This window comes from Emydura macquarii, unplaced genomic scaffold (genome assembly GCF_026122565.2).
Source record: "Emydura macquarii macquarii isolate MOO-44397 ecotype Brisbane River unplaced genomic scaffold, CSIRO-AGI_Emac_v2 contig_509, whole genome shotgun sequence".
Lineage (NCBI taxonomy): Eukaryota > Metazoa > Chordata > Testudines > Chelidae > Emydura > Emydura macquarii.
The window spans coordinates 91,641-118,844 of record NW_027130646.1 but is presented as its reverse complement, the minus strand read 5'-3'; the positions used below and the strand labels follow the sequence as shown (position 1 = coordinate 118,844).

The 27,204-nt window shown below is 45.9% G+C and overlaps 1 protein-coding gene across 6 annotated transcripts in view; it reads right to left on the bottom strand.

The window, feature by feature from the left end:
• Positions 1-1,374: 1,374 nt before the first annotated feature.
• RNF121 (ring finger protein 121) overlaps positions 1,375-27,204 on the bottom strand; it is a 33,758-nt gene continuing 7,928 nt past the window's right edge. For 2 of the 6 annotated variants that reach the window (XM_067539062.1, XM_067539059.1), the window contains 7 exons: positions 26,303-26,444; positions 25,025-25,179; positions 24,176-24,283; positions 22,883-23,003; positions 14,209-14,342; positions 6,961-7,062; positions 1,375-3,730 (listed from right to left, as the gene is read on the bottom strand). In XM_067539062.1, the coding sequence (XP_067395163.1) occupies positions 3,610-3,730; positions 6,961-7,062; positions 14,209-14,342; positions 22,883-23,003; positions 24,176-24,283; positions 25,025-25,179; positions 26,303-26,428 (867 nt within the window). In that variant the 5' untranslated portion in view covers positions 26,429-26,444 and the 3' untranslated portion in view covers positions 1,375-3,609. The other 4 variants (XM_067539061.1, XM_067539065.1, XM_067539060.1 and 1 more) reach the window with 4 other exon arrangements.

Sequence of the window (27,204 nt, the reverse complement as noted above, 5' to 3'; positions counted from 1 at the left end):
TGTCACTCATAACTGGTGATCTGGGGCCACCACCCAGTCTCATAACAGCCACGGGTGATCCGGGTTCGTGACTCCACACCTACCACTTTGCATGACCTTGTTCACATGTGTTTAATCAGAGCAAACAGGGTGAAACTATCCCATAGTAGAGGATATTCAGACGTTCATACAGGGTGACAAGCACAATCAAGGGGAAGAGATGGGAAAATGATTTTTCCAGTGTGGTTAGTTAGGCACACACGCTGTTAAGAGGTCTCACCCAAACAGCAAGGTAATGCTGTAGATGACCTGGATGTAAGAAACCTAGGCTGTTGCACTGTGATGGTCTAGGCCGCTACTAGGGGAGACATATGGTTAGCTGCCATGGTTACTAATGGAGTATTAACCACATGTGGGATGGATACATGCCAAGAGCTGGTTAACGTTAGAGTGTAGAATGCCACAGCAGTCCAAAGACCTATCATTCCCTGAACTTTGAACAAAAACAAAAACCACAGCACTGCTCACTTGCAAGGACTCTATTTTAGTTTTTGGCACAGAAGTTTCCAGCGTTGAGATTCCACTTTAAGAAAAAAAACCCAATCCCCCCTCCCCCCCCCCCCAAACAAACTTGAGTCAACGAAGAATAAGGTTACAGTCAAGTCTGATCCTCTTCACAGCAAATAAAAGATACAGTCAATGTTGCTTCAGAATGCTCACCAAGAGGTTGGAGGAAAATGTGGCTTTAGTTCAGAGGGAGATCTGCGTCAGCTGCTCCCTGAATTCCCTTCTTTCCAGACTGCAATGTCTAAGCATCACTGATATGCCATATTTTACTCATCCCAATGTGATTTCACATGGTTTCCCTGCCCCAGAAGGAATGATACATCCATGTTTACCAGGCAGATTTAAAAGCTGTTTTGTTTTAAAAACCCCACAAGTCTTTTAGAACAAACATCCATGGAAGCGCTCTTACTACTGAGCTAGACAGATACTATGTGCAGGGAGTAAGGTAAATATGCAGCCCCTGTAACAAGAAGAGCCAGCCTGGAGTTGACAGTGTCCATGAAGGAGGAACAGTGGTTTGAGTACAATATAACCTTCTCCCTAAGAGCCCTGTCATTGCACCTCAATAGTCCTTGGCTCACCATGCTTCCGCTGATCCTGGGAGGATCGCTGAGGAGGTCACATGCAGCAAAGAACCATTGATCAGTCATAATATTGTGCTATCAAGGACCTAAATATGGAGAGTCACCTATAACAGAAAGATGCCAGCCCTTCACACACCTTGGGGACAGACTTCCTAACTCTCTGGGCACTGAAAGACACGCTTGCGGGCATCAATGCTTGTCAAATGTGTCGAGGGAAAGATGAAGTGGAAGATGGCAGTACTCATTCACAAAGCCCTAAACTACCGTAATACGCCAGGATCTCACACTGCAGCAGGGTCAGGCCAGGGAATAGGGACACATGGGATACATCCAAGGACTGGCTGCCCACATCCCTATTCTCCCATGTGGGTCAAAACTTTTGTTCCAGAGACGCTTCTAAAGACCTGGTCTCACAGACCTAGCAGATCCCGGTGTAGAAAATGTTCCCGTGGCTGCACTGCAGCCAGACAGCTGCACCCAGCTCCTTTCTTCCTACACTTGTGGAGGATGTTACAACATTTCTTTATAGAATTTAAAGAGGGACAGGAATCGTAATCCCCACAGCTAAGAAATATATTTTAGATTTGTTTCCAGCAGACATCAGCTTTATTGGCAGACTTTGCAGGCCCATTCACGTGCCGGGGCAGAAAAAAAGGTTAAACGTGGAAACCAACTAAGCCCATCACTCCTGGGCTTTGTGCCGAGGATGGCCAGGCTTTCACAGAAAGTTTATTTCCCAGAAAGATGCTTGAACTGTTTCCTGAAAAAGTATCTTTAAATCATGAGCTCATTTGTATGCCATAAGGTACGCTCTAGGTGAATCTCACGCTCTGCACGCCCTGCTAAAGAGTGGCCTCCTCATCCCAGTCTGAGACTTAGTCAGCTGTTGCAGCGAGGTCTCCAGTTACTAAAGACACTCATGTTTTTACAATCTTTAACTCACGTCAAAATGTGTTGGTAAAGCGACACTTGTCAATAAGGGCCACTGTGTTACTACACAAAGGGCCCACTGAATTCAATGGGAGGCAGAGTTAGCTACTATGAGTCAGAATCTGGCCCAATGTGAGAGAACGTATTGATAAAGTTTTTTATTAAACTTGCCAAATAGTAAAAGGCAGTCACCCACAACGGCTGCCTCCAGCAGCATGAAACAGGGTTCTGCTGTTCTCCTAAAGAAGAGCACATCTCTTTAAACTCCCTTTGGTAGGATGGTTGGATTTCAACACACGAAACAGCTTTTTCCTCCAGCCTCATTCAGAGAAAGCTCAAAAAAGGAGCAATTTGACACTTGCCACTTGGCTTGTCTGCCCTCAGCTGTTGGGAAAAGCAAACAAGCCCCAGCAGCCTGATCGGCCACTCCCTTTTCGGGATGACAGCCAGAGGCAGCGGGCTTACCTAAACACACCCCCACAGAAAAGTGTTAAAGTGGACTGAATGTTACAAAAAACATAACAGTGCAAAAAGAGATGGCTTTCCATCCTGGACTGCGTCCATAATGTAGGTCAGATGAGAGGGTTTATTTCCTGTTTGGTGCCTGGGTCACCAAGAGGGGAGGCGAGCACGATCTATTTCATCCCTTAATGCTTTGCACTGGAGCAGCTGCAAGTCCCACGTGTAATCTCTCCCCATGTGCACTAAAAACATGATGCAGGACTGCGACGTTACTCTCCCTTCACTGTCATCGGCCACCCGGCTGCATGCCACTTTCGTAGGGAGCCCCTCGGCTGCATGCCCACCGCTCTGCATCTGTTCTCCTGGGCAGTGCGAACCACAGGTGGAGTCTTACGTTGTTCTGCATGTAGGTGCGTTTGAGAAGGCAGGCAATGTTAAGGCCTAGGTCTCATGCTCCCAGATGCCCGGTTCTGGGCTTTGCTCACTGCAGCCCCCTTTTCTCTGGTTAACAGCATTTACTCTTTCAGCATCCTGCCCTGACCACTGGGGCATACAGCTGACTTTTGCTGTGATTAAAGGTGGCAGGAGCCCTCCGCCAGCTTACAGCAGAGGCGCTGGCAACTGCCGTGAAGAAAAGATGTGAGCATGTGTGGAGGGATCTGTTTGAGCCAGAGGCGGTAGGAAGGTAGCTAGCACGGTGCCCTGGGTTTCTGCACGTGGTCTCCACCGGCTTCCAAAACCAGTTTTCTTTGTTCACGGGGAATAAGACAACTCAGTGGAGATGTGCTCGGAGGAGGGAAGTGGAACAAAACTTAATTTCCTTTTTAATCTGCAATATAAAGTTTTAAATAGGCTCATTAAAATAATTGTTTTAAAAAAGAATCATCCCCCGCCCCAGCGTGAACCCGCTTTGTGGGGGAGCTGCCGAGGGCAAAGTCTTTCCCTAAGTCCCCGCAGCCGTGTTGTGTAGGTGGGTAAGATCCTGAGAGGTGAATGATAAAAACGAGTCTGCCTGGCCAGCTGCTGCCCTCCGCCACTGCTGTAGAAGTCCTGCTGTGATGTCCACGGCTCACTGGCCACGCAGGATTTATTCCAGCCCCAGGATGTAGTTGATACCTTGCACCAGTCCGATTATAACAGGTTGCCAGGCCACCAGGTAGCGCAGCCAGTCGAGCAGCTGCCCGTACATGACGTGAGGCCGTTCCCAGCTGTACAAGGAACGTGTTAAAGCAGCAAAACGGGGAAGCAAAGATAAATGTGCAGCTGGTCGGCCAGCTGAGGGCGTGTCAGACCTAGCTGAAGCCTTCTGCATACAGCCCTGTTATTTGCGTCAGTCACATCTGACTTGAGGATGGCATAAATTATAGGTTATGGCAGAAAAGTTAGAGGAAGTGGATCTGGGACAGTATCAAGGTGACAACATGAGATACCAGACAAAGAGGGGTCTGTTCTGGGACCAGTGCTGTCCAACAGATTCATGAATGATCTGGAAAAAGGGGTAAACAGTGAGGTGGCAAAGTTTCCCTATGATACAAAACTACTCAAGATAATTAAGTCCAAAGCAGACTGTGAAGAGTTACAAAGGGATCTCACAAAACTAGGTGACTGGGCAACAAAATGGCAGATGAAATTCAATGTTGATAAATGCAAAATAATGCACATTGGAAAACATAATCCCAACTTCATATATAAAATGATGGGGTGTAAATTAGCTGTTACCTCTCAAGAAAGAGATCTTGGAGTCATTGTGGATAGTCTCTGAAAATATCCACTCAATGCGCAGCGGCAGTCAAAAAAGCTAACAGACTGTTGGGAATCATTAGGAAAGGGATAGATACTAAGACAGAAAATATCATATTGCCTCTTTATAAATTCAAAACTACGTGCAGATCTGGTCTCCCCATCTCAAAAAGATATATTGGAATTGGAAAAGATTCAGAAAAGGGCAACTAAAATGATTTGGGGTATGGTACAGCTTCCATATGAGGAGAGAGAAATAAGACTGGGACTTTTCAGCTTGGAAAAAAGATGACTGGGGGGGGTATGATAGAGATCTACACAATCATGACTGGTGTGGAGAAAGTGAATAAGGAAGTGTTATTTACTCCTTCTCCAAACACAAAAACTAGGGGTCACCAAATTAAATGAATAGGCAGCATGTTTAAAATGAAGAAAAGGAAGTATTTCTTCACACAATGCACTGTCAACCTGTGGAACTCCTTGCCAGAGGATGTTGTGAAGGCCGAGACTATAATGGAGTTCAAAAAAAGAAGTAGATAAGTTCCTGTAGGACAGGTCCGTCAGTAGCTATTAGCCTGGATGGTCAGGGATTGCTGTTTGCCAGAGGCTGGGAATGGCTGATGGGATGGATCACTTGATGATTACCTGTTCTATTCATTCTCTCTGAAGCACCTGGCACTGACCACTGTCGGAAGACAGGATACTGGGCTAGATGGACCCTTGGTCTGACCCAGTCTGGCCATTCTTATGAATGCATCTAGTGATGCAGCTAACACGATTCGGGTAGTGGGGTTCATACACGGACAGAAAACCTGCCGTTGTTGGAGGCTGTGTCTGCGCTGGGGGGCTGTGCTGACAGCTGTGCTGCAACACAGGGGGTAATGTAGGCGTACCCTTAGTCACTGTTCTGCTGAGGGTATGATCAGAGCCTCGCTCTCTTTCAGTTCAGCTTTGCAGTAACCAAGGTCCTAAGAACAAGTAGTCAAAATGTGACTGTACAGTAAGTAGGCAAAAGCCCACGTGTGGCCTGTCTGGTGAGTAAACTGGGGCCAGATTTACCAAGTCAAGCCAGACATAAATTTCCCCTAACGCTTATCTGCAATAATAAAAGTAAAGCACATGCACTAAAGCGCAGGGGGGAAGGGGGTGGGAAGGGAAGAAGAAGAGAAGTACTTGCCTCATCCTTAGGAGCAGCCTGCAGAGGTACAGAGGGGGTGTGATAACAGGATGCACACTGAGCAAGGGGCACAGGGTGTTTTCTGGGGTGTCTGACAATTGGGCCCGCCGCTTGGCCTGAATTGGGAGCTCAAGGCTAAGAAGCATGTAAAAGTTCATCAAATGTTACAATAACCCGACTCCCCCATGCTGATAGGAAAAGGTACAAATGGGAGACAGATAAACTGGGCCAGACAAAAACAGCCAAGTTGACGATTCAAGGGCTGGGTTGAAATGATACTCGTTAAGAACAGAGCCAGAAGTTAATGAGCCAGATCTGGTGTATTGGATAGTAAGCCTGAGGGGTGGACAAAATAGCGAGGGGAGGGGCTATTCCATCCGTCACTCCCTGCTCAGGTCGGTGGGGAGAAAGACAGAACCAAAAGGAGAATACGGCAGACGAGGCGGAGGCTAGTAGCACAAACCTCACCGGTGTGGCTGCCGCCCTCACCATTTCCTGGGAGCCCAGGCTTTCCTCATCCCACTCTTGAGAAGTGTCCTGACCTGACCTGACCAGACCAAAGGGAGGGGTCTAGGTGACCTCACGTCCCCTACCAGCTCCAGCTGAATCCCAACCAGCACCTGGACTGAAAGGGCTTTAAACAGTAGCAGAAGCAGCATGCTTTGATACCATCTAGGTGACTGAAACAAGGGGGTTTTCCCTTCTAAAACTCCCCCCAGCTAAAGGGGAAGGCACAAGGGATGCTGGTAAAATCAACGCCTTACTTAATACTTGTAAGTTTCCAGCGCTTTAACGGTTCCTCCTCCTTCTCTGTATCTTTAATAAAAGGTTAAAGGGATGTTTGATGGTGTGCTTGCCATGGTGCAGAGCAGGCTGAGGTCTCGGCCTACCAAACCCCAGACCTGGTTTAAAGCGGTTTGATGGTGGGCAGTGACAGGGTTATGTTAACAGCTTTGGTCCATTTATTCCATCTGTATTAATACAACAGGGTGGGGGAGGGAGGGAGGATAGAAAGCTGATGCTTGGGACAAGCGACAGCAAAACTGGGGTGGAGAAACATCATGGGTCCCCCTTACACAGGGCTTTAGTTTGAGATACTATTCAAACGTCACCCAATCCTCCTGACAGAGCGAGAGCCACATTCTGTTTACAGACAGGAGATTAAGGGCAGGGAAACGTCTTGTCCAAAGCCTTACAAATTACCGGGATAGCTGGGATTAGAGTTTGGGCCTTCCTCGCTCCTGAGCACACTCATTCGTCCACATCATACCACCTACACAGTTAAAGGACCGGAGCCCTGCTCCCTCCTGAAGTCCAAGGGAGTTTTGCCATTTGATTTAAGGAGGAGCAAATTTCACCCAGGGTGAGCCAGGGAAGCAGTGTAAGAGCTGGGATTAGAAGCAAGGAGTTCCTGGAAACCCAGTCCTCCCACAAATCCAGTGCAGGGCCGTCATGTTGACTGGTTAAGTTTGCAGGTGCAAGGCAAACAAAAAGAGAAGTTGCTAAACCAGAAAAGGATACGGGTTACTGAACATTCTCTTGAGATCCACCTTCTCTTTGCAGTATGGACACGTCTGTTTCTTTCCAACGATGCACCAGCCTCGGATACAGAACTCGTGGAATCTGAAGAGTGATAAGTTAAGGGAAGCTGCTCGTGGGGAAAAAACCCCTCAGCAACACAGAGTGGGAAAACTGGGATTAGAACTCTATACACCCAGCTACGCAATTCCCGGCTTTAATCACAGACAGGAAGCCATTCAGATCTGCCTGAGCAGCTACATATTTCTTAAGGCTACTTAAATACATTCTGGCAGCCACATGTATATAGAGAAAATAATTCTGCGTGAAGTTAGACTTCCTACCATGCACTGAGCTCACTCATGGGCCAGGAGTGCTGTACTGTTCACTCCACCCTCCTCTATGTGATAAGAGCCACCTGAGTAGCCAAATCACTGGCAGAACCAAGTGCCAGTTAACCTAAACCTTGCCAGTTAATCCATCAGGATTTGGCAGAGGACAGGTTTACCTGTAGCAGTGGGGTACATAGCGGGACAGTCGCTGCAACGTGATAGTTAGAGGTGGCACAGGCAGACACACAGTCAAAGCTGCCCAACATGTGTCATTGTAAGACTGTTTTCAGTTGCATTATGCCAAACCTAATCCATTCGGGCTGAAATTAAGGCTGAGCATGGCCAGGGGCCAGTGATACGGCGAGGCTGGAGGGATAGGCACAAGAGGCTCTGTAACCATTACAGGAACGTCCCCCCTCTAGAACCTTGAATTGAGCCGACTGCTCCCAAATCTCCACCTTCCTATGCTTTCGAGCAACTAGCTGCAAAACCCAGAGACAAAGTATAGCTCCATCCCTCTCCAGTGTCAGGTCCACACAGTATGCAACAACTGCCTACCGCCACTTGCTCTGTTAGCTCAAACTGTGTAGAGCAGTGGTTCTCAACCTTTCCAGACTACTGTACCCCTTTCAGGAGTCTGCTTTGCCTTACGTACCCCCAGGTGCCTTGTGTACACCTCACTTAAAAACTACTTGCTTACAAAATCAGCCATAAATATACAAAAGGGTCACAGCACAGTGTTACTGAGAAATTGCTTCCTGTCTCATTTTTACCATGTGATTATAAAATAAATCAATTGGAATATAAATATTGCACTTGCATTTCAGTGTATAGACTATAGAGCAGTGTAAACAAGTCATCGTTTGTATGAAATTTGAGTTTGCACTGACTTCACTAATGCTTTTTATGTAGCTTGTTGCAAATATCTAGATGAGTTGATGTACCCCCTGAAAGACCGCTGTGTAGCCCCAGGGGTATATGTACCCCTGGTTGAGAACCACTGGCGTAGAGGATCTGGAGATCCCAACCCAATCAATGGGGGGGGGGGGGTCAGTAGAGTTCTACATGATGAAATTGGTTTTTCCCCTTTTTTTGTTTTTGTTTTGAATGATGTAGAACTTTACATCCAAAAAAAGAGTTATGTTAAAAGAATGTTAAAATTGCAAAGCCAGGCACTCAAAAATTAAGAAATGCCAGATAAGCCGCTGCAACCTGAATCCAGCCCTCTTGTGCACATGCAGTATTTATTATACAGCTTAAAAGATCACCAGCTGTTCTCTGCCATGGACCCCTCCTCATTCTGCACACAGGGCAGACTGTGCGTTGGGAACCGTTTAGGCTTGTGAAATGAATGAAGCTGCTGTCTGTAGGACCTCTGCTTCACTTGTTGCAGAAGTTAATACATTCCCTCCATCTGAAGAGCTAATAGACCCAAAATTAAAGGCCCACCATCTCAAGTAAGGGGAGGAACCACCAAGTCCAGGTTTCAATTAATTACAGGGGACAACGAAAGAGAAAAAAAGAACAGGAGTGAGGTCAAAAACTCAAGGACCTGGAAGGGAACGCTAAACAGAGAACCACGGGCAGCCCTCACTGCTCCTCAAAGGTGTCTAGGGCATCGCCCAGAGCAACTCTGCTTGGAGGCATGACCAGAAAAGGGACTAGAAATAGAGTCGCAGAGCGCCCCCCCAACTCCCCACCTAGCTTCCTCCTCCTGGTACGATGGAACACCACCTTGGTCAGCAGCAGCAGGAGGTCCCACAACTTTGGGGTCACAGATGGAGTGACAGTGGATCAGGAGGTGCAGGGAGAAGTGGAGCCAGAACCTCCGTAAGAGATTCTGGAGGGGCTGCAACCTGACGCACCCCACATCAACATACGCCAGGGTCTCCCTCTCGCTGCAGCTAAGACAGGTGTTGGGGGAATTCACAGCTCTAGGGAGAAGCTGCCACTTAATATCCCCACTGGCACTTGGTTTGGAAGGAGTTTAGTTAATGAGGCAGGGACAGCTGATATTCTCATGGTTAAGGCAGTTGAATGGTGCCCTGGAGAATCTGATTCTACCCCTGCCTCTGCCACAGAGTTTGTGTAGAACGCTGGGCAAGTCACTTAAAACATAACATTTTCGTAGGTGGCTGCTGTGTTCTTCAATTTTCCGTATGTCCAATCTGGCACCTGAGATCTGAACTGCACAAGTCAGAGGTCAACAGGAGCTGTGTGCTGAACAGATGAAGTGTCTCACTCTGTGCCTCAGTTTCCCTCCGTGTAGTGTGGTTCTACCACCACCTCGCAGAGGTGCCGGGAAGATAAATTCATTAATGTTTGTAAAGCAGTTAGCTATGAAGACCACAGCATAGAAAAAACAATGAAGAAATAAGTTCTAATTAATGACCAAACTTGTCACTTTTTGAGGAGATTACAAAGAGAGGGTATCCATCCATTTATCAGCTGAAGTAGAACAGATTCAGACTAGAAATGAGGTGCAAGTTAGGTAACAGCGAGGGTAGTTAACCATCAAAATCCTACCTAGGGCCATGGTGGAATCTCTTTAAAACCTAGCCTGGGTATCTTTTTAAGAGATATGCTACATCTCTGACAGAAGTTATGGATTTGATGTACGAATCACTGGGGGAGGTTGCATGGCTTGTTATGTAGGAGGTCATACTAGACAATCATAACGGATCCCTTAAGTCTTAAAATCCATGTCTCTCTATAGCTGTACTATAAAATCATCAGCATTATTCCTTCACAGGAAGGTTCCAACTCAGCTGGTAGTTCAATGAACAGACTAGAGCAATTTTCAGAGTAGTTTGAACCGCTCTTTCCAATGTGCATTACTTTGCACGTATTTACATATCTTTTCATCTGCCATCACATTCACCTACTTTTAGCTGCCTCTGAAGTTCCTCAGACTTAATGAGCCTAAATAGTTGTCATCTGAAGACTTTGCTACCTCACTGTTCACCCCTCTTCCAGAACAATAAAAAAAATGCTGGCTTTCCTATGGCTCCCAGGGGCGCCTCATTAACCTCTCCTACCATATTGGAAATTGAGCATTTATTCCTGCTGTTCTCGGAGCCAGCTTCCAGACCATGACAATTCTCTGCGTTTTATTCTTCAACATCAATTCTTTAACAGATTCTTGAGGCATTTTATCAAAGGATTTTGAAAGTCCAATTATATCTACTGATGCATCTTTATCTTCTATTTGTTGATTTCATCAACTGGTTCTAATCTGCCCTGTCTGTTATCTGGGCCATCCATCTCCTGGTCATGGCCTCATGAATGCACGCAGGACCACACTCTGGGAAATCCCAACCATGACTAACATCCTATATTTCTAGAAGTTCAAGATTAAAATTAAAGTAAGGAAGTTAGGTGACCATATGTTTTTATTACTCTAAGCAACTGTCACCCAGTGCCTGACTGCTGCCTAGGGAATAATCTGTTTCCACCACACCGCACATGCTTTCAAAATTTCCCTCTATGAAATTCTCTTTTTGTTCCAACTTCAGACTCAGCATCAACTCCTGTAAGTCTACGGCCACTAATGACAGACACGGTCTACTTCCACATCGCTACTTAATCTTGTATAACACCAGACTAAGTCAAGTGGTGCTTGTTCCCTTTTAGTTTCCTCTTTTTCGTTTTCAGGTTATACAAGGCAGCACCCGTGAACCAGGACTCAAATGTCCAGAGCAGTTTAAGCCTATCTACAACCTTCCACCTCACCTTTGGGTAGCGGAAATCTCCCCACTACCACCACGTTCTTTGCACAAGCCTAACGATGGAGTTCTAGACCGCTACTTCTTGCTTACCCGTTATTCATTCACTGCTTAAGCACATTATGCACTTTATAGAACAGGAGATCTGTAGTCCATGCCCAGAGAAACTTAATTCAATTGTAAGACATGACACAGTGAAAACAAGCAGTATAGAGGGAGAAAGGGTAAAGGGAAGATGAGGCTTCCCATAAGATTGGTAGTATTTGCATATCTTGATGGTAATGCTGGTTTTCGGTTGGAGCAGGGAAGGGATGGGAAGAAAGTTAGAAAGAAGGAGGGAATGGAAGGTAGATGAGATGAGAGGGAAGACAGGGCTAGAACCAGAACTGCTGTAACTAGCAGCTAATAGGAGAGGCCTCGGTGACTCTGCCCAGTACTGTGGGGTTTTGGTCCCAGAGCAGAGCTCTGGGATGCTACCACAATATAAAACAAAACACTCTGAACCTTGCAGGCTGTAATCAATGTTTTGTATGACAATAGTGCATCCTCTCCAAGTTCACAGCGCTTGATCTGAGAGTAGATGGAATTTTCTGAAGATTTACGAGTAGGGTGGTTAGTCTGATCAAAGAAGTTATCGGGTTTTGAGATTTAAAAGGTGACTCAGCTGTAGATTTTAGCAAAACCTACTGCATGGGTTCTTAAGCTTAATAATATGTTTCTTGTAAAAAATCTTTAATATTCATTTCTTCCTAATCATGATTAAAATCCATGAAAAGCTGACAGTGACATCAAATATATCTGATGTTCACAGGTTGCTCCAGAATCTAAGCCTGTATCTGAAAACAAATTGTGCTGCAGATAACTTTGGAAGCATCAAGTGAATGTAAAACAATGCCTTACAGTGAGAGCACGGAGACAACCTAGAACGGTAGTTTTGATAAGCGTGAACCTATCTGTATAATCACAGTGCCCAGGGACCTCAGTCATGCACTAGGACTCCGTTGGGCTACGCATTGCAAAAAAACACTGAACAAAAAGGTACAAAGCTAACCTCTCTCAAGATCACTTTCCAAAGCAGACTTAGTGCCCTGTTGCCACCCTTATTTCTGCGCTGCTGCTGGTGGCAGCGCCAAAACACATTTTAATTAAATTAAAAAAACAACTTCTGCCTTCAGAGCTGGGCGGCCGGTGAGCGGCAGCTGCTGGCTGAACACCCAACCGCAGAAGTCAGGGGGTGATGCCATATTACATTACCCTTCCTTCAGCGTAATGTTTGACCTTTGCAATGGCTGGGGTGGCTATGGGGGGCTAAGGCAAATTTGGGGGGCTATAACCCCCGCAAGCTCCCTCCAGCACTGCCCCTGCCTGAACTGCTGAACCACCAAGCCCTCTAATGTTGTCTCAGTCCCACCTTTTTAGTTTCAAGACAACAAACTTGAGCGCAATCCCCAGTCTCCAATTCCTTAAAGTGGTGATAATACAGAGATACGCTTTGTTTAGGAACAACGATTACTGCATTAATTTTACAACAGGTTTTGAAGTAATACACTACATTGTGATGGAAAGGTGCGCGTCATTTTCTAAAACACTGGAGTTAAATTTTACAGCAGTTGCTCTGTTTCACGCAGGTGCTCGTGACCCTCATGTAATAACCTTGTGACCCCCCGTTTGAAAACCCCTGCTTTAGGTCACGGGCAGCTAACGAGCAGCCCCATGGAGAGAGCGGGCTGCGTGTGGCAGTCCCCAGCTTTAACATGGGCCGTGACCTGAGGGGATTCTAGGTCTCAGTAGGCAATGCTTCATTTCAATACGAGTGGCCTAGATCCTTCCCAAACTGCTTAGGTCATGATGCAGAGTCATGTCCACACAGAGCCGGAATATTTATTCAAAATGAAGGTGGCTATAACTTTAACAACTCCATGTTTTCAATGTGGCCCTTGTTAGGGCCAAGTTTAGACACCTTGGCTCTAGGTAATTTAAGTCACGTGTCAGTTTTTTAATTGTGCTATCAGCAGAAAACCCACAAGACCTTTGGTAGAGCGGCACAAACTGCCATATGCATGGGACCAGGAAGTCCCCATGTCACTGGAACACTGCGTGGTTAACCATCCACAAAGTAAGTCGCACTCTGAAAACCACAGTATTTTGAGACTGATCTGTGTGATCTGAAGAGTCCCTCAACCACCACTTGCATATGATGCACACAAAGCAAAACTGAACCATGACAGAAGCAAGTAGGACAAGCCCCCAAGAAAAATCAAAACACAAGAAGAAGCAACAGTGCAAGCTCCTCCAAACCATCTCCTCAGACCTGCCCTGAGGGACAACCTCCAGTGGCTGAATGGCTATCGTCCAGCTTTGGCCACTACAGAAAGCGTAACAACTATGGGTACATCTATACTGACGGCGGCAAAGTCGACGCCGTCAGATCGACCTATCTGGATTGATTGAGCGGTCAGTGAAATCCCATTCAATCGATCCAGAAGTCAATGCAGTAAAACCACCCCCTCAAGTGGCATAGCGCAGTGAAGACACCGCGCAGAAGGGAAGCACAGCAGTCGATAAGAGTTACATAAAGTACTCTGCGTAGCTTGTGTAACTCCCATCGACTGCCGCCGAATCGCCAAGTAAGTATAGACCAGGGCTACGAGGGTCTATTAATTCCTGTTTTGGTGGTGTGGACACTTATCCACTAGGAACTGGACCAATACCAAATCTGTTCCCCATAGATGACCGCACAATCAGATGGTAATTATTTTCTTATTGTCAACAACTTGGGCTGGGTTGAGAACGGGGTGACCCACAGGCCAAAGGTTCTAACTTCCATTGGAAAACCCCTTGGGGGCCCCAGCTGTCTGATTCTAGGCAAACTTACACTGTGCCAGCCCCTAAATCAGAGACAGAAGGCTGCAGTTCCTGGAAAGTATGTATGCACGTCATTAATAGCTTAACCCCACACTTAACCCACACTTCAGAAGATAGCAGCTGCGTGCAGCCAGCTCATGTTTGTTCTTTTTATAAAGACACGAAGTGAAGAATACTGCATCCAGCTGAAGCCACAGGAGGAATTTTGGGAAGCAGAATGAAGTTACCCGAACGGCAATTCTGACCAGTTTCCAAATAGTGACCCCCAGTGGGTAGAATGCTACATGAGGTGCTAGCTCTCTGGCAGCTCCAGGAAGAGAAAAGGATACACATGATTGCAGGAGAGCCTGTACGTGTTCTCTATGATCCCTTCTTCACTGACATCTACAAAGATCGGCTGGCCACACACAGCGCAGACACTGTCAGAAAGATGCTTCGTTGGCATTCCTGATGCACTGTAAAACTGAATAGGGTGGGGGAGGGAACAAGACAAGAACTAGTCAGAATTCTTGTGCATTCGCTAACAAAGTCTTACTCCTCTACAGTTCAAGATCAAGGAGTTTGTTCCAAGATTATAGTTTAACTGGTGAGAGAATAATCCAGGAGTCAGAGCAAGGACCTGGGAATAGGAACTTTTGGCTTCTAGTCCCAGTCTGCTGCTGATCTACTGATGCCTTTGGTAAATCCCAGCCCCTCATTCCTCCTCTGGAAATACTTACTTAGCCCACAGGTGTGAGGCTTAAGTCAGTAAAGCATTCCTATGTGACGCCTTCTGATAATTGGAGCCTGCTTGTCTGCAGCTAATAAGCATCAGGGACCGGCGCTGCTTCAGATCCTAAGTATGTAATATTTAGCACTGCAAGCAGCTCAGTCTGCTCAGCATTTTCCTTAATGGAGCATAGATCCCTGGAAAGAAGGGTGGGAGAAACACCCCACTTTGCAGTGAGGCAAATGCTTAGATACCTACTTCAATTACAGCCCTTCCTACCAGAATCATCACACTGAAGGGCCCTCCGAGCTGGTCAGAAAATGGCTTCTCTCACTTAGCAGCAGGTAGAGTTTTGGCAAAAAAGCCAAAAAACAAAATATTTTGAATCTGAACTGGCCACTGCAGTGCCTCATACTCCCATTCTCATGCTCCCCAGTCAGATTATGTCTCCCATGAAGCACCTTCATCTCCCCGCTTGGTGAGGGAAGGTAGTGAAACACACCCGTTGTGTGGCTGCAGTGCATCCAGGGAGATTAGGGGCCAGGCTCCCCAGATGGCTTTAAAGGAGAAAAGGAGCATGAGGCACCAGAGCGGCATTTCAGAATCCAGATATTTTGGTTGTTTGGTTTCCATGAAAGGCAGCCATATTTCAGGAGAAGTTTCATCTAGTTTAAAAAAAAAAAAAAAGTTTCCATCAAATTTAGACCAAACATTTTGACCAGGCCTATCCTAATACATGGGCAGTAACCAGTTCTCTCTTCTGTGGACTCTCCAGTGAATGCATGCACCAAGATCTTAAGTGACTAGTGAATTTGAGAGCCCAACTGCAGACAGGTTAAAGTGGCATGATTCTCAGAAAAGACCAGGCACCAGCTCTCTGAAAAATCAGGTCCTGTTGAGATGTCAAAGCCAGGCTGCCCATGGTCACTAGTCGGTCCCTTTTGAAAATGTTGGCTGCTTAAATAGAAACTGTGCACTTACGTACAGCGATGGTCAGACCAAGAATTTGTTATAACGTGCTTAAGTTAAAATAAAATAAAAGGTGCTATTTGAATGTAAGGTTTAACATGAAGGCCGAAGATCTTTATAAACGCCGTATGCAGCCACCACTGGAATGCAGCCATCTCTAGGATGGCGTGAGACAGCCATTTAATTTAGGGAAAGAAGTGAGGGAAATTTCAGATCCTGCTGAAATTGCAGGTGGGGTTTGTGTGACCAGCTGTGACCATACACACCAGAAATTAGGCAAGACACCCCTACTTCTGTGGAGAGGAACATGGGAGCTTGAACGACCACTGTCTGAGCAAGTCCTGACACTCCTTTTCAGCAACGCAGCTGGGGCAGCGGTTCAGGGAAAAGGCAGCCTCCTGAATCACCAACATGGCCGTTCCTTTTACCTCTCGCTATAGGGCAATCAGTCAATGCAGCATTTGAGTGGTTGCCTGCCGCGGGAGTCTCCCTTCCAAATACTAATGAGGCCTGGTCCTATTTAGCTGATGAAATCACAGCCTGAGCTGTATGATGGCAGAAAAAAAAATCCTTGAACCAGCACATTGGCCTTTTAACTAAGACCACACTGCATTCATCACTTTTGCTGTGTCTGATTTGACAGTGTCTCTTAGCCTTAACAAGGTGGGAGATGAAGACAAGAAAACTATTTTAGGGACTTTTCCTTGTCCAGAGGAAGGATTCAAAGTCAAGTCACAGAAACAAGTCGCTGAATAAAGCTTGAAGCAGCAGAAATGTGTGTTTCATGACACAAAGTGCCAGACTGGATCAGACCAGGGGTCCATCTAACCTATAAGCTGTTAGAGTCCAATACAGTCAGTACAAGTTGCTTCAAGGAAAAACGAAAGAAACCATGCAGCGGACAATCATGTAATTGTTTTCCCATGAGGAAGTTTCTTCTTTACCCCCAGCAGAGAGAAGCTGATTTAGATCTTTGTAAACCTTCTAACCACCCCCCAACTTTAACCTTTAGTTCAATTGCAGATTAGCAGAAAGCAAGAAAGGATGAGTCATATCGACAGCTCTTGGTCTTACTGATTCGTGGCAAGGAAGTCCAAAGATGAGTTCTGCTTTTTTAAAATCTGTTCTCTTCTCTCAGTCTTAGTGTTCTTTTCAGTTTCACTGATACCCCCATGTTTTTGTATTATGAGACATGCCCAATTTACCTTCTCTCTATCCTGTTCCTTCATAATTATCGCCTCTCCAAACAGACCTTTTCAGTCTCTTACTACTTTTATGTCATATCTCTGAACCCCTTTTATCTGAGAAAGGGTGCCCAGAACTGAACATGGTATTCCATGAGGGCAAAAAGTTGATTCATGTAATTGCATAGTAGTTTTAGTATTTATTCCATTCTATAAGACACCTAACTGTTTTCTTGACTACTGGCTGCTCACTGAACTAGACTTTCTCACCGAGCCAGTCACAACAACTCCCAGGACTTTTTCTGTCCTGTCACTGACAGACTGCCTTACATCAGAGACAGTGCCTGGGCTTCCAAGGCCCTCTTGGAAAGGAGAGCATGTGGGTGGTAACTTGGGCAGCAGTGACCATGAGATGATTGAGTTAAGGATTCTAACAAAAGGAAGAAAGGAGAACAGCAGGATACGGCCCCTGGACTTCAGAAAAGCAGACTTTGACTCTCTCAGGGAGCTGATGGGCAGGATCCCCTGGGAGGCTAATATGAGGGGGAAAGAGGTCCAAGAGAGCTGGCTGTATTTTAAAGAAACCTTATTGAAGGCACAGGAACAAACCATCCCGATGTGCAGAAAGAATAGCAAATATGGCAGGCGACCAGCTTGGTTTAAAGAAGAAGTCTTTGGTGAGCTTAAACACAAAAAGGAAGCTTACAAGAAGTGGAAGCTTGGTCAGATGACTAGGGAGGAGTATAAAAATACTGCTCGAGCATGCAGGAGTGAAACCAGGAAGAGCAAACACAATTGGAGTTGCAGCTAGCAAGGGACATGAAGGGTAAGAAGAAGGGTTTCTACAGGTATGTTAGTAACAAGGTGGTCAGGGAATGTGTGGACCCCTTACAGAATGGGGGAGGCAACCCAGTGACAGATGATGCGGAAAAAGCTGAAGTACTCGATGCTTTTTTTGCCTCATTCTTCACAGAAAAAGTCAGCTCCCAGACTACTGCACTGGGCAGCTCAAAATGGGGAGGAGGTGAGCAGCCCTCAGTGCTGAAGGAACAGGTTCAGGACTATTTAGAAAAGCTGGACATGTACAAGTCCATGGGCCTGGATGCAATGCATCCAAGGGTGCTGAGGAAGTTGGCTGATGTGATTGCAGAGCCATTATCTTTGAAAACTCATGGCAATTGGGGGAGGTCCCGGATGATTGGAAAAAGGCAAATATAGTGCCCATCTTCAAAAAAGGAAAGGAGGATCTGAGTAATTACAGACCGGTCAGCCTCACCTCAGTCCCCAGAAAAATCATGGAGCAGGTCCTCAGGAAATCCATTTTGAGGCACTTGGAAGAGAGGAAGGTGATCAGGAACAGTCAACATGGATTCACCAAGGGCAAGTCATGCCTGACCAACCTGATGGCCTTCTATGATGAGATGACTGGCTCTGTGGATGTGGGGAAAGTGGTGGATGTGATATACCTTGACTTCAGCGAAGCTTTTGATATGGTCTCCCACAGTATTCTTATCAGCAAGTTAAAGACATATGGGTTGAATAAATGGACTATAAGATGGATATAAAGCTGACTAGATCAGCGGGCAGTAATCAACGGTTCGATGTCTAGCTGGCAGCTGGTAACAAGCGGAGTGCCCCAGGGGTCGGTCCTGGGCCCGGTTTTGTTTAACATCTTCATTCATGATCTGGAGGATGGGGTGAATTGCACCCTCAGAAAGTTCGTGGATGACATTAAGCTAGGGGCAGTGGTAGATACACTGGAGGATAGGAATAGGATACAAAGTGACCTAGACAAATTGGAGGATTGGGCCAAAATAAATATGACGAGGTTCAACAAACACAAGTGCAGAGTCCTGCACTTAGGATGGAAGAATCTCATGCACAGCTACAGACAGGGGACCGACTGGCTAGGCAGCAGTTCTGCAGAAAAGGACCTGAAGGTTACAGTGTATAAGAAGCTGGATATGAGTCAGCAGTGTGCCCTTATTGCGAAGAAGGCTGACGGCATATTGGGCTGCATTAATAGGAGCATTGTCAGCAGATGGAGGGAAGTGATTATTCCTCTCTATTCAGCACGGGTGAGGCCACATCTGGAGTATTTGTGTCCAGTTTTGGGCCCCACATTACAGGAAGGATGTGGACATGTTGGAGAGAGTCCAGAGGAGGGCAACAAAAATGATTAGGGGCCTAGAGCACATGACTTATGAGGAGAGGCTGAGGGAACTGGGCTTGTTTAGTCTGCAGAAGAGAAGAGTGAGGGGGATTTGATAGCAGCCTTCAACTACCTGAAAGAGGGTTCCAGAGAGGATGGAGCTAGGCTGTTCTCAGTGGTAGCAGATGACAGAAGTAGGAGCAATGGTCTCAAGTTGCAGTGGGGGAGGTCTAGGCTGGATATTAGGAAAATCTTCTTCACTAGGAGGATGGTGAAGCACTGGAATGGGTTACCTAGGGAGGTGGTGGAATCTCCATCCTTGGAGGTTTTTAAGGTATGGCTTGACAAAGCCCTGGCTGGGATGGTTTAGTTGGAATTAGTCCTGCTTTGAGCAGGGAGTTGGACTAGATACCTTCTGAGGTCCCTTCACACCCTCATCTTCTGTGATTCTATGAAAGGGGAACTATACAAAAAATGAGAAAGTTAAACAGAAATTAAAAAAACTAAGTACAGTGCCAAAAGTAAAATCCCTGAAAGCTGCATGGAAACTTTTTAAAGACACCATAATAGAGGCTCAATTTACATGTAATTGCTAGTTTGGAATTTGCCCAGGACATTGAAGTCAACATTGCATATGCTATGCAATCTCAATTTGAACATTTTTAGTCATATGGATAAGTCTATAAACCGGTGGTCCATCCAGTTTTAGTGCATGGCTCTGAGTGCTGAACAGCAAAGAAGAAACCTGAGCACATGATCTGTTCCACAGAAATGCAACTGTTGAGATGGGGGAGTGGTACAGCCAAGACAGACCATGGGAGAAATGTATATGTTTGAGACATGCTCAAAGTAACACCCATAAATGAAAAAGATGAGGGAGTTCAGGCTCTAATGGTTTGGTCAGTCCTGACAACAACTACGTGGGTAAAAGTGCAACAGATCAAGACAGAAGGAAAAAGCCAGACCCAGGAAGAAGTGGGTGGATATCATATGAGCATGTGGTGTGATAGAGTATATAGCATTTAACAGAGCACTCTCGAGGGAGAGGACTCGTAGAGCGAACCCTGCTTGATGGAATTAAATGCAAGAAGGAAGACTGAAGTCAACACTGCATCTACTATGAAGAGTGCTCAGGGATCTTTAATAGCCACAAATGTTCAGGACAGTCACAGCATCTAAAGATGGCATCTCCAGCAGCAGAGCACAGAGTTGCACCATGCTTAACACTGTACCCACACAGAGGGCAGAAAGCTACCTATGGGTTTATCAGTACTATTCCCTGCAGAACCCAAGTGTTTTTAGAGAGACCTCACAAGCTGAGCAACTCACAAGTTTCTAGGTTCCCAATTAAGTCAGGGAAAGACATAGGTGTCATTGTGGACAGCTTAATGGAAAGCTTCTGCTCAAAAAAAAAAAAAAAAACCACCCACTAAGATATTGGAATGTATGTGGAATGGAACAGAAAACACTGCCTGGAATGCCATTGAATAGATCAGTGGCATGTCCTGCTCTGGAATACTGTGTCCAGTTGTGGTCTATCAAAAAAAGAGATAAAGCATCTCCCTATTTCAGAAGAAACCAAAATAATTAGGAACATGGAAAGACTTGCAAGCGAAGAGACAATATGCTAGAGGGACACACAATAGTGACTTGTATAGAGAAGGTATATGGGGTACTCTTTAATCATAATCCAAGAACAAAGGACATGTTGTTTAGTTGAACGGGAACAAGCATAAACCTGATAAGAGGGCTTTAACACCACTCACTGCCACAAGATATCATTGCAACAGAACTCAGAATTCAAAGATATAAATGGATAATTAGGATAAAAGTCTCCAGAAGGGATATGAACCTCTACTTCAAGGCATACACCAACCACTAACTGATGGGGGTTAGGGAGAAGCTTCCCACTATGGGTAAGTTATTTTATATTTGTCCAGTAGAGAGGTGGTATGGGCCACTGACAGCGATAGGGTACTGGACTGGAAGGACGATTGGTTTGTCCCATTTCTACAGTTCCTATGTTCCAATGCAAGTATTGACCAAGCTCGATCCCGGTCAGCTTTTAAAATCTGACAGGATCATAGTATAACAAGGTATGGCAACTGGGGCTTAGTTCAAGACACTTCAGTACTTGAAAGACATACATAAACTGGAGGGAATTTAGAGAAGAGCAATAGATGATTAAGGAGCTAGAAAGACTGATTTATGATGACCGTGTAAAACCACTGATAACGCCACAAGTCTTTGATAGGCTAGAAATACCAAAAAGGGCGAGACATTTAGGTTGGTATATCTATTAAATAGTGTAATGAAATTAAAGAAATCCTGAATTTCAAGCCAGACTTGCTAAAGTTGAAATCCACAAAGACTGGATTTCAAAGTGGACAATGGCAGGGTCACTGCTGTGTCCTTCAGAACTAGGCTGGACAAAGCACTAAAGGAGAAAGCCTACACTTGTAACCAGGGGCGATGGACTAGACCCCTTAGCTTTATAACCATCTCCAACCTCATTGTGAGGGGCTAGCAGCATTAAACTCAGCTTCAGTTCCAGGCCTACCACTATTCTATGATTCTTCATGTCTGAAAAAGAGCTCTGTGTAGCTCGAAAGCCTCTTTCACCAACAGAAGTTGGTGCAAACAAGGATATCACCTCAACCTGCCTTGTCCCACGGCTGCTAGGAGTCATTCTGCTGACGAAGAAAGAGCTACAGTGCCATCTAGGGGAAGAATCTATGAACATGTAAGGTGGCCTCACAGAACTAAAACCCTTGGGCCTGCTGCCTGAGGTGGTAAGTTTCACAGTATAAAGATGGAAAGCCATAGCTAAAAAGAACGCGAGTTGCACTAGTGATCCGAGAGATCAGCTGTGGAAAGCTGGCCCTATTTTCCTTTGGAACCAGCACCCTCAAGTTTGAAAAGCGACATGGTTAATACACCAAAGACTGAGAGGAAGGGCTAGAAGGAATGACATTTAAACACACCACTGTGGGACCTGAACATCCACAGCTGGAGTCACCAGGTGTCAGCAGGTCTGAAGGCCACCTCCTGAAAGCCATGGATTCTCATGCTATCTTAGGTAGCACAGTAGTCAAACTATCCTCCACAGATGCTTTGCTGCTGGGAGACCGAGGAGAAAGACAACCTCCATTGTCCCAAAGAGGACAGAACTGCTGAGGATAGAACTTCTTTAGGACAGACCTGTATGTCAAAGGAACCAACAGCTTAGATGTTCCTGAAGAGAAAGAACCAGACTACATGGAGGTGTGGCCTATTCCATTCCACATTGTTTAAGTTGCTAAATAGCATATGGCAAATCTGGAAGAGGGGAGCTGTATTGAAGGGTTTAGTGAGCTACCGGGATTGTTTGGCCTTGGATTGGTTCTGTCTAATCTAGTCATCTATAGATGAGGGAACCTCACAGGCTCTATCCATTTCTTCAGTGGTCTGTGCAGTTCATGTGGAAGAAAATTGCCTCTAATTGGGATCTTCCAAGAGTCAAGTTTTTAAGGGAAAGATCAGCCCCTCATTTATAAACAGCAGCTCTCAAATTGGTGGAGTGGAATTCAAGGGGTTAATGAGCATCCTCCTATCTCAGACTGTCTGTTGAAGCAAATTTACTTCATTGCTTACAGGAGGGACCCTCTCCCATAACCACCTGTGTTGACTCCTGTGGCACCTATTTCGTAGAGGACTGATTTCTAGAAGTGGGGTGAGGTGGAGAACCCTGACTCAGCAACTCTTCACCACCACCATCAGACTTATGGAACATCGGTGCTTAGATATATGTCGATGGGTCCCTTAGACTCTCATGATAAGACAGAAATTTGAACAAGCTGCTCTTTTTGGTGTCATCATTGCTGACCCCTCCCCCGATGAAAAGATAGTGTTACAGAGGGCAAACTTCAAAAGAAGCCATCTGACGATTAAATGCTGCACTGGAGAGAATAGTCACAGCTCTAGGAAACGGTGTGTCCATGTCAACTCACCCCTATGGTTGATGCCATGTAATCTGCACACATTTCAGCAAAGTCCCGCTCGAGTACTCCATAATAAAGGCCGTAGAATAGGAGGGAAACACCAAAATCCATTGCATCTTCGGGTTTGATTCTACAGTGGAAGAGGCAGGACAGTGTCAAATTAAGTTCTTAATTCAAACAAAGTCGCTTCACTGAACATGTGCAAAGCTAGCCTGCTGTAAAACCATAGCACGACAACATTAATATCGTGCTATGAACCTCACCTACCAACTAAGTGTTCACAGTCTTGAAATATCCACCCATGGTGTCATGCGTGACTGCCATGGCATAATCCCTGTATATACAAGGTCTTTGGGACTTTTGGCAAGAGTTGCTATCTTCTAAATGCAGTGATGTGCACCAACATAGTACCTTGTGCTGGTGAATCCATCATTTATTATGAAGGAGACCAGACTAGCTGATCCCAGCGGGTCTCTTCCGGCCTTGGAATCTACAATCCATAAATTGCCCCATGTGCATGCAGTCCATGCCCGTCTGTGCTACACTAGGACCACACCCTCGCTTGTTATAAGGGTGAGTTCTCGGGTCATGTTTCATAGCTAGATTTAAGGGGTAGTTCAGAGAGACAGTGACGTCACTCGCAATTGTGGCTACTCAACTCTCTCAAGAAGGGAGAAAAAGTTAGTCGGTCTCCTTGATCATCAAGGGTGGAGATGTTACATGTTGGCAAATAATTTTAGAGCACAAAATAGAGCACAGAGCCTGACTAACTTCTACATGCCTCTGCAAGTGGGATCAGCTCAGATCAGTACAGCACAGGTTGGAAAAAAAGCCATCATGCAGCTTTAGCTGGGGTGACGACTCAGCTCCCAGTTACAATGCTACAGTATCTAGGTGCTGGTTTTACGAGTGACATCGGGATTCCTGTTTCCCGGATCAGCAGAGGAGGAACATTACTGGTACTGGGTACAGATATGCACAAGAGGAGGAGCTGGTAGAAGCAAGGTGACGTTAACACTTAAGGAAAAGGATTCCTTGCTGAAAGCAGAGGTCTGGGCAGATGACACTTGGACCACTCTGAATGGGGCATGTGCTAGCACATTGCTTGTGATCACTCCAGCGGACAAAAGAGAAACTAGCCTGCACTTTGATCTCCTATGTTATTGACGACACGACTAGGACTATATATGGCTGTACCTATTTCCCAATGTATTTTAAAGAGCCCCACAGCTAACACTTGGCTCTACACAGCTTTGATATTTTATCTCTTTGATGGAAGCTAAGCCGCAAAGATTTACTCACCTGAATAATAAGTTAAGACCAAAAAGAGTGAACATTACAGCCATGTACCCAACAATTCCAGTGGCATAGCTGATCTTGTATATCAGCAGAAACCATTTATAGACCAGCCTGTAAGACAAAAACAAAACACACCTAGAAGTGAGTTGATTGTACAGGTATCTGGAAGGAAGGCTTAAGGAACACCTGAAGGAGTTAAGATTTTAACTAACGCTAGTTTATCACTTAGGACATTTCAGCTGTTCATAGGACAGGGCGGTAACGGGCTGACTACTGGCTGGGGAGTCAGATATTCTGAGCTCTAACACCAGCTCTGACAGATATTCTCCCTGTGGCTCTGGGCAGGTCACGATATATGGAATGTGTTGACTTTCAAGTCCAATACCTCAGGACCTTCTAGGGCTAGAAACAAATGCTGTACCCACACCGGGAATACCCTCACTACATGGATCCCACTTGTAGCCCTGAAGGGCTATGATCTACCAGGCTTTCCACCTGTTGCTCAGATCAGCAGAGATTCTGGGGAAAAGGGAGAAATATTTCAGTGACAGGCTGATTTTGTCTAACACTGGTTAGTTGTCAGAGATGTTAGAAATGCTCTTGGCAGAGATTATTAGTGGGCAGAATCCAGGAGAGACTGTCAAAAGGAGCAGGACTAATGCAGTCCCATCCTATGGTCGCCACCACAAGGCAGGAGTATTGCTGGAGTCAGAAGCTGAACTGCAACGCTGAGAGCAATAGTTCTGCCACATGGAAATCTGAATGAAGCCAGCTAACCGCTCTCATGCCAAAGCAGCATGCACGTCTCTAGTTTTTGGTTCATGTGACTCATGCGGAGACGCTCAAGCTAACCTGGGAGTCGTCTGCACAAGAGGTTTACGAGTTGCTCTGAAAGTGACAAAGGCTGTGACAGCAGAGAAGAGGACCCAGATCACCAGGAATCGCCACCAGTGCAGCTTTGCTGTGAAATAAAGGGGAACAACCCACATCTGGAAGAGGGTCACCATCTGCAAGAACAAAACAAAGGCATTTCAACTAAGACCATGCCCACACACTGAATAGCACTGAAAGGAGCTACACCAGCACTGCCAGTCTCTCTGTTCCCCCAGTCCACTCTTACAGAGGATACATTCGGGGCCGTGCAGCCCTGGAGACTGTGAAATCTGACTTAAATAATGTTACCCAATATTACTTCACTGGGTTGAGTGAGGGGTGTGATGGTGTTAGGGAAGATTTAAAGCAAAAGGAGAAGCCAGGCTTGCTCTGGTCTGGTAATGAGCTACTGGGGTTTGCTCAACTCTGTTAAAAGAGGCATACCTGCTGAATACCTGCCTAATCAGTTTTTGTCAACTTCTTCCTGGTCAAAGTTCTGAAGAGTTCGCCCACACGTCCCTCAAAGCAGATACTAAACAGATGTACGCAATAAGCTTCACAATCAGTTATTCCATACAGACCCTTGCCTGGCACTACATTTTTACAACACAGTTGGAGTTGTTTGCAAAACCGGCACCTATAGGAAACAGGCCTTTTTCTGGCATTGTTGATTGGCATCATGAGGCCTTGAAGAATGGAGGTTGTGGAGGTTCCCTCATTGTTCTTGAATGGAATGATATTCCCTGGTCTGCAGTCTGATGCACCGGTGTAGCAAAATCCACAGGGGCAGGGAGGCCAAGGGGTTTGAGAGGACTGAGCAAACAGTGATCAGACAAGCATCTGTGAGCATTCAAATGGCAAATGGGGTCCGCAATGATGAAATCCAGCTTTCCCTCAAACAGTCTGAGTTATTCCAAGGCACAACAATGGCGAAACCCTGCCTCCATTCACATGAGTAACACTGGGGTAAGTCGATTTGTCCCATTGCCTCCTTTAGGGCTAACACAATTTGGTATAAACGCCTTACTAGCAAGGTTCTACATGGATTCCCTACACTCATAAGGAAAGTGTATTTTTGTGGTCTATCTATCTATGTCTCCACAGACAATTCCAATGCACACCGTTGAACAGGGAAGGCAAATGAGTATTTCAGCATCAGAGGACAATCAGAGAATGACATTAATACAACTGTTTACATAGCTAAATGCCAGCTCCTGGCAGCCAGAGGGTGGATGAAACAGGGCTGGAAGTGCTTACATTGTAGGAGCGAGGATGCTTCTGTTTCCACTGCACCAAGAGGAGCTGTGCAACCACTAGCGTGGCAATGAGGATGAGGACCATTTCGGCATGCATGGCCTCATGGCCACGGTGCTTGGCGTGCATCCGAGCATGCTCGACCCTGAAACAAGAACAAGGCAAGTCAAGTCCGGAGCGCACAGGCCAGAATCAGCAAGAACTCTCAACAGGCAAAGGTAAAGGGAGCAGCATGGCAAGCTTGCAGGAAAGTTTCCATGTCAGGGGATGGATAGCAAAGTGGGGGAGGCTAGTGGAGAAGGCTGCTGCTGTAATCAAGATAGGAGAGGCAGAGGAACAGAAATCGGGTCTGGCTCACACAGATTCTAGAGCTATAAAAAGCCAGGCAATTCTTTGGCTCAAGCTCTGTGCAGACAGGACAGATGAAGTCTGAAGTGTCTTCTTGGTGCTGTCAGCCTTTGGGAGCATGGAGAAGCAGACTGCACTTCTTGTACATAAAATCTTGCATTTGACCAGGGCAGCATTAGTGGCTGAGGAGGTTCCCTGTCATCAGGGCTAGCGGGAGAGGCCTGAGCATATGAACTGATGCTCAGCAGAAATATAAAGGGCCAAAATAGAATAGATGAAACACCATTTCACTCTGACTTTGCATAGCAAGAGGCATCCCTCCCCCCACTACCCAATGGAGGGGACAGGAGCCCCAGCTCACACCTCATTTGCATGAAGTGCAGCAGATTGAAGTCACTTTTGTCTTTGATAGAGCAGCAGTCCACAAAAACTGCAGGTCCCAGCATGCAATGCTCCATCTTTGAGGGCAACTACCAGCTCACATCAAGATGGAACTATGGGACTTGTAAGGTACCTGAGCCTCACCACTATATTAAATGTGAGCGCAGCCATGAGCG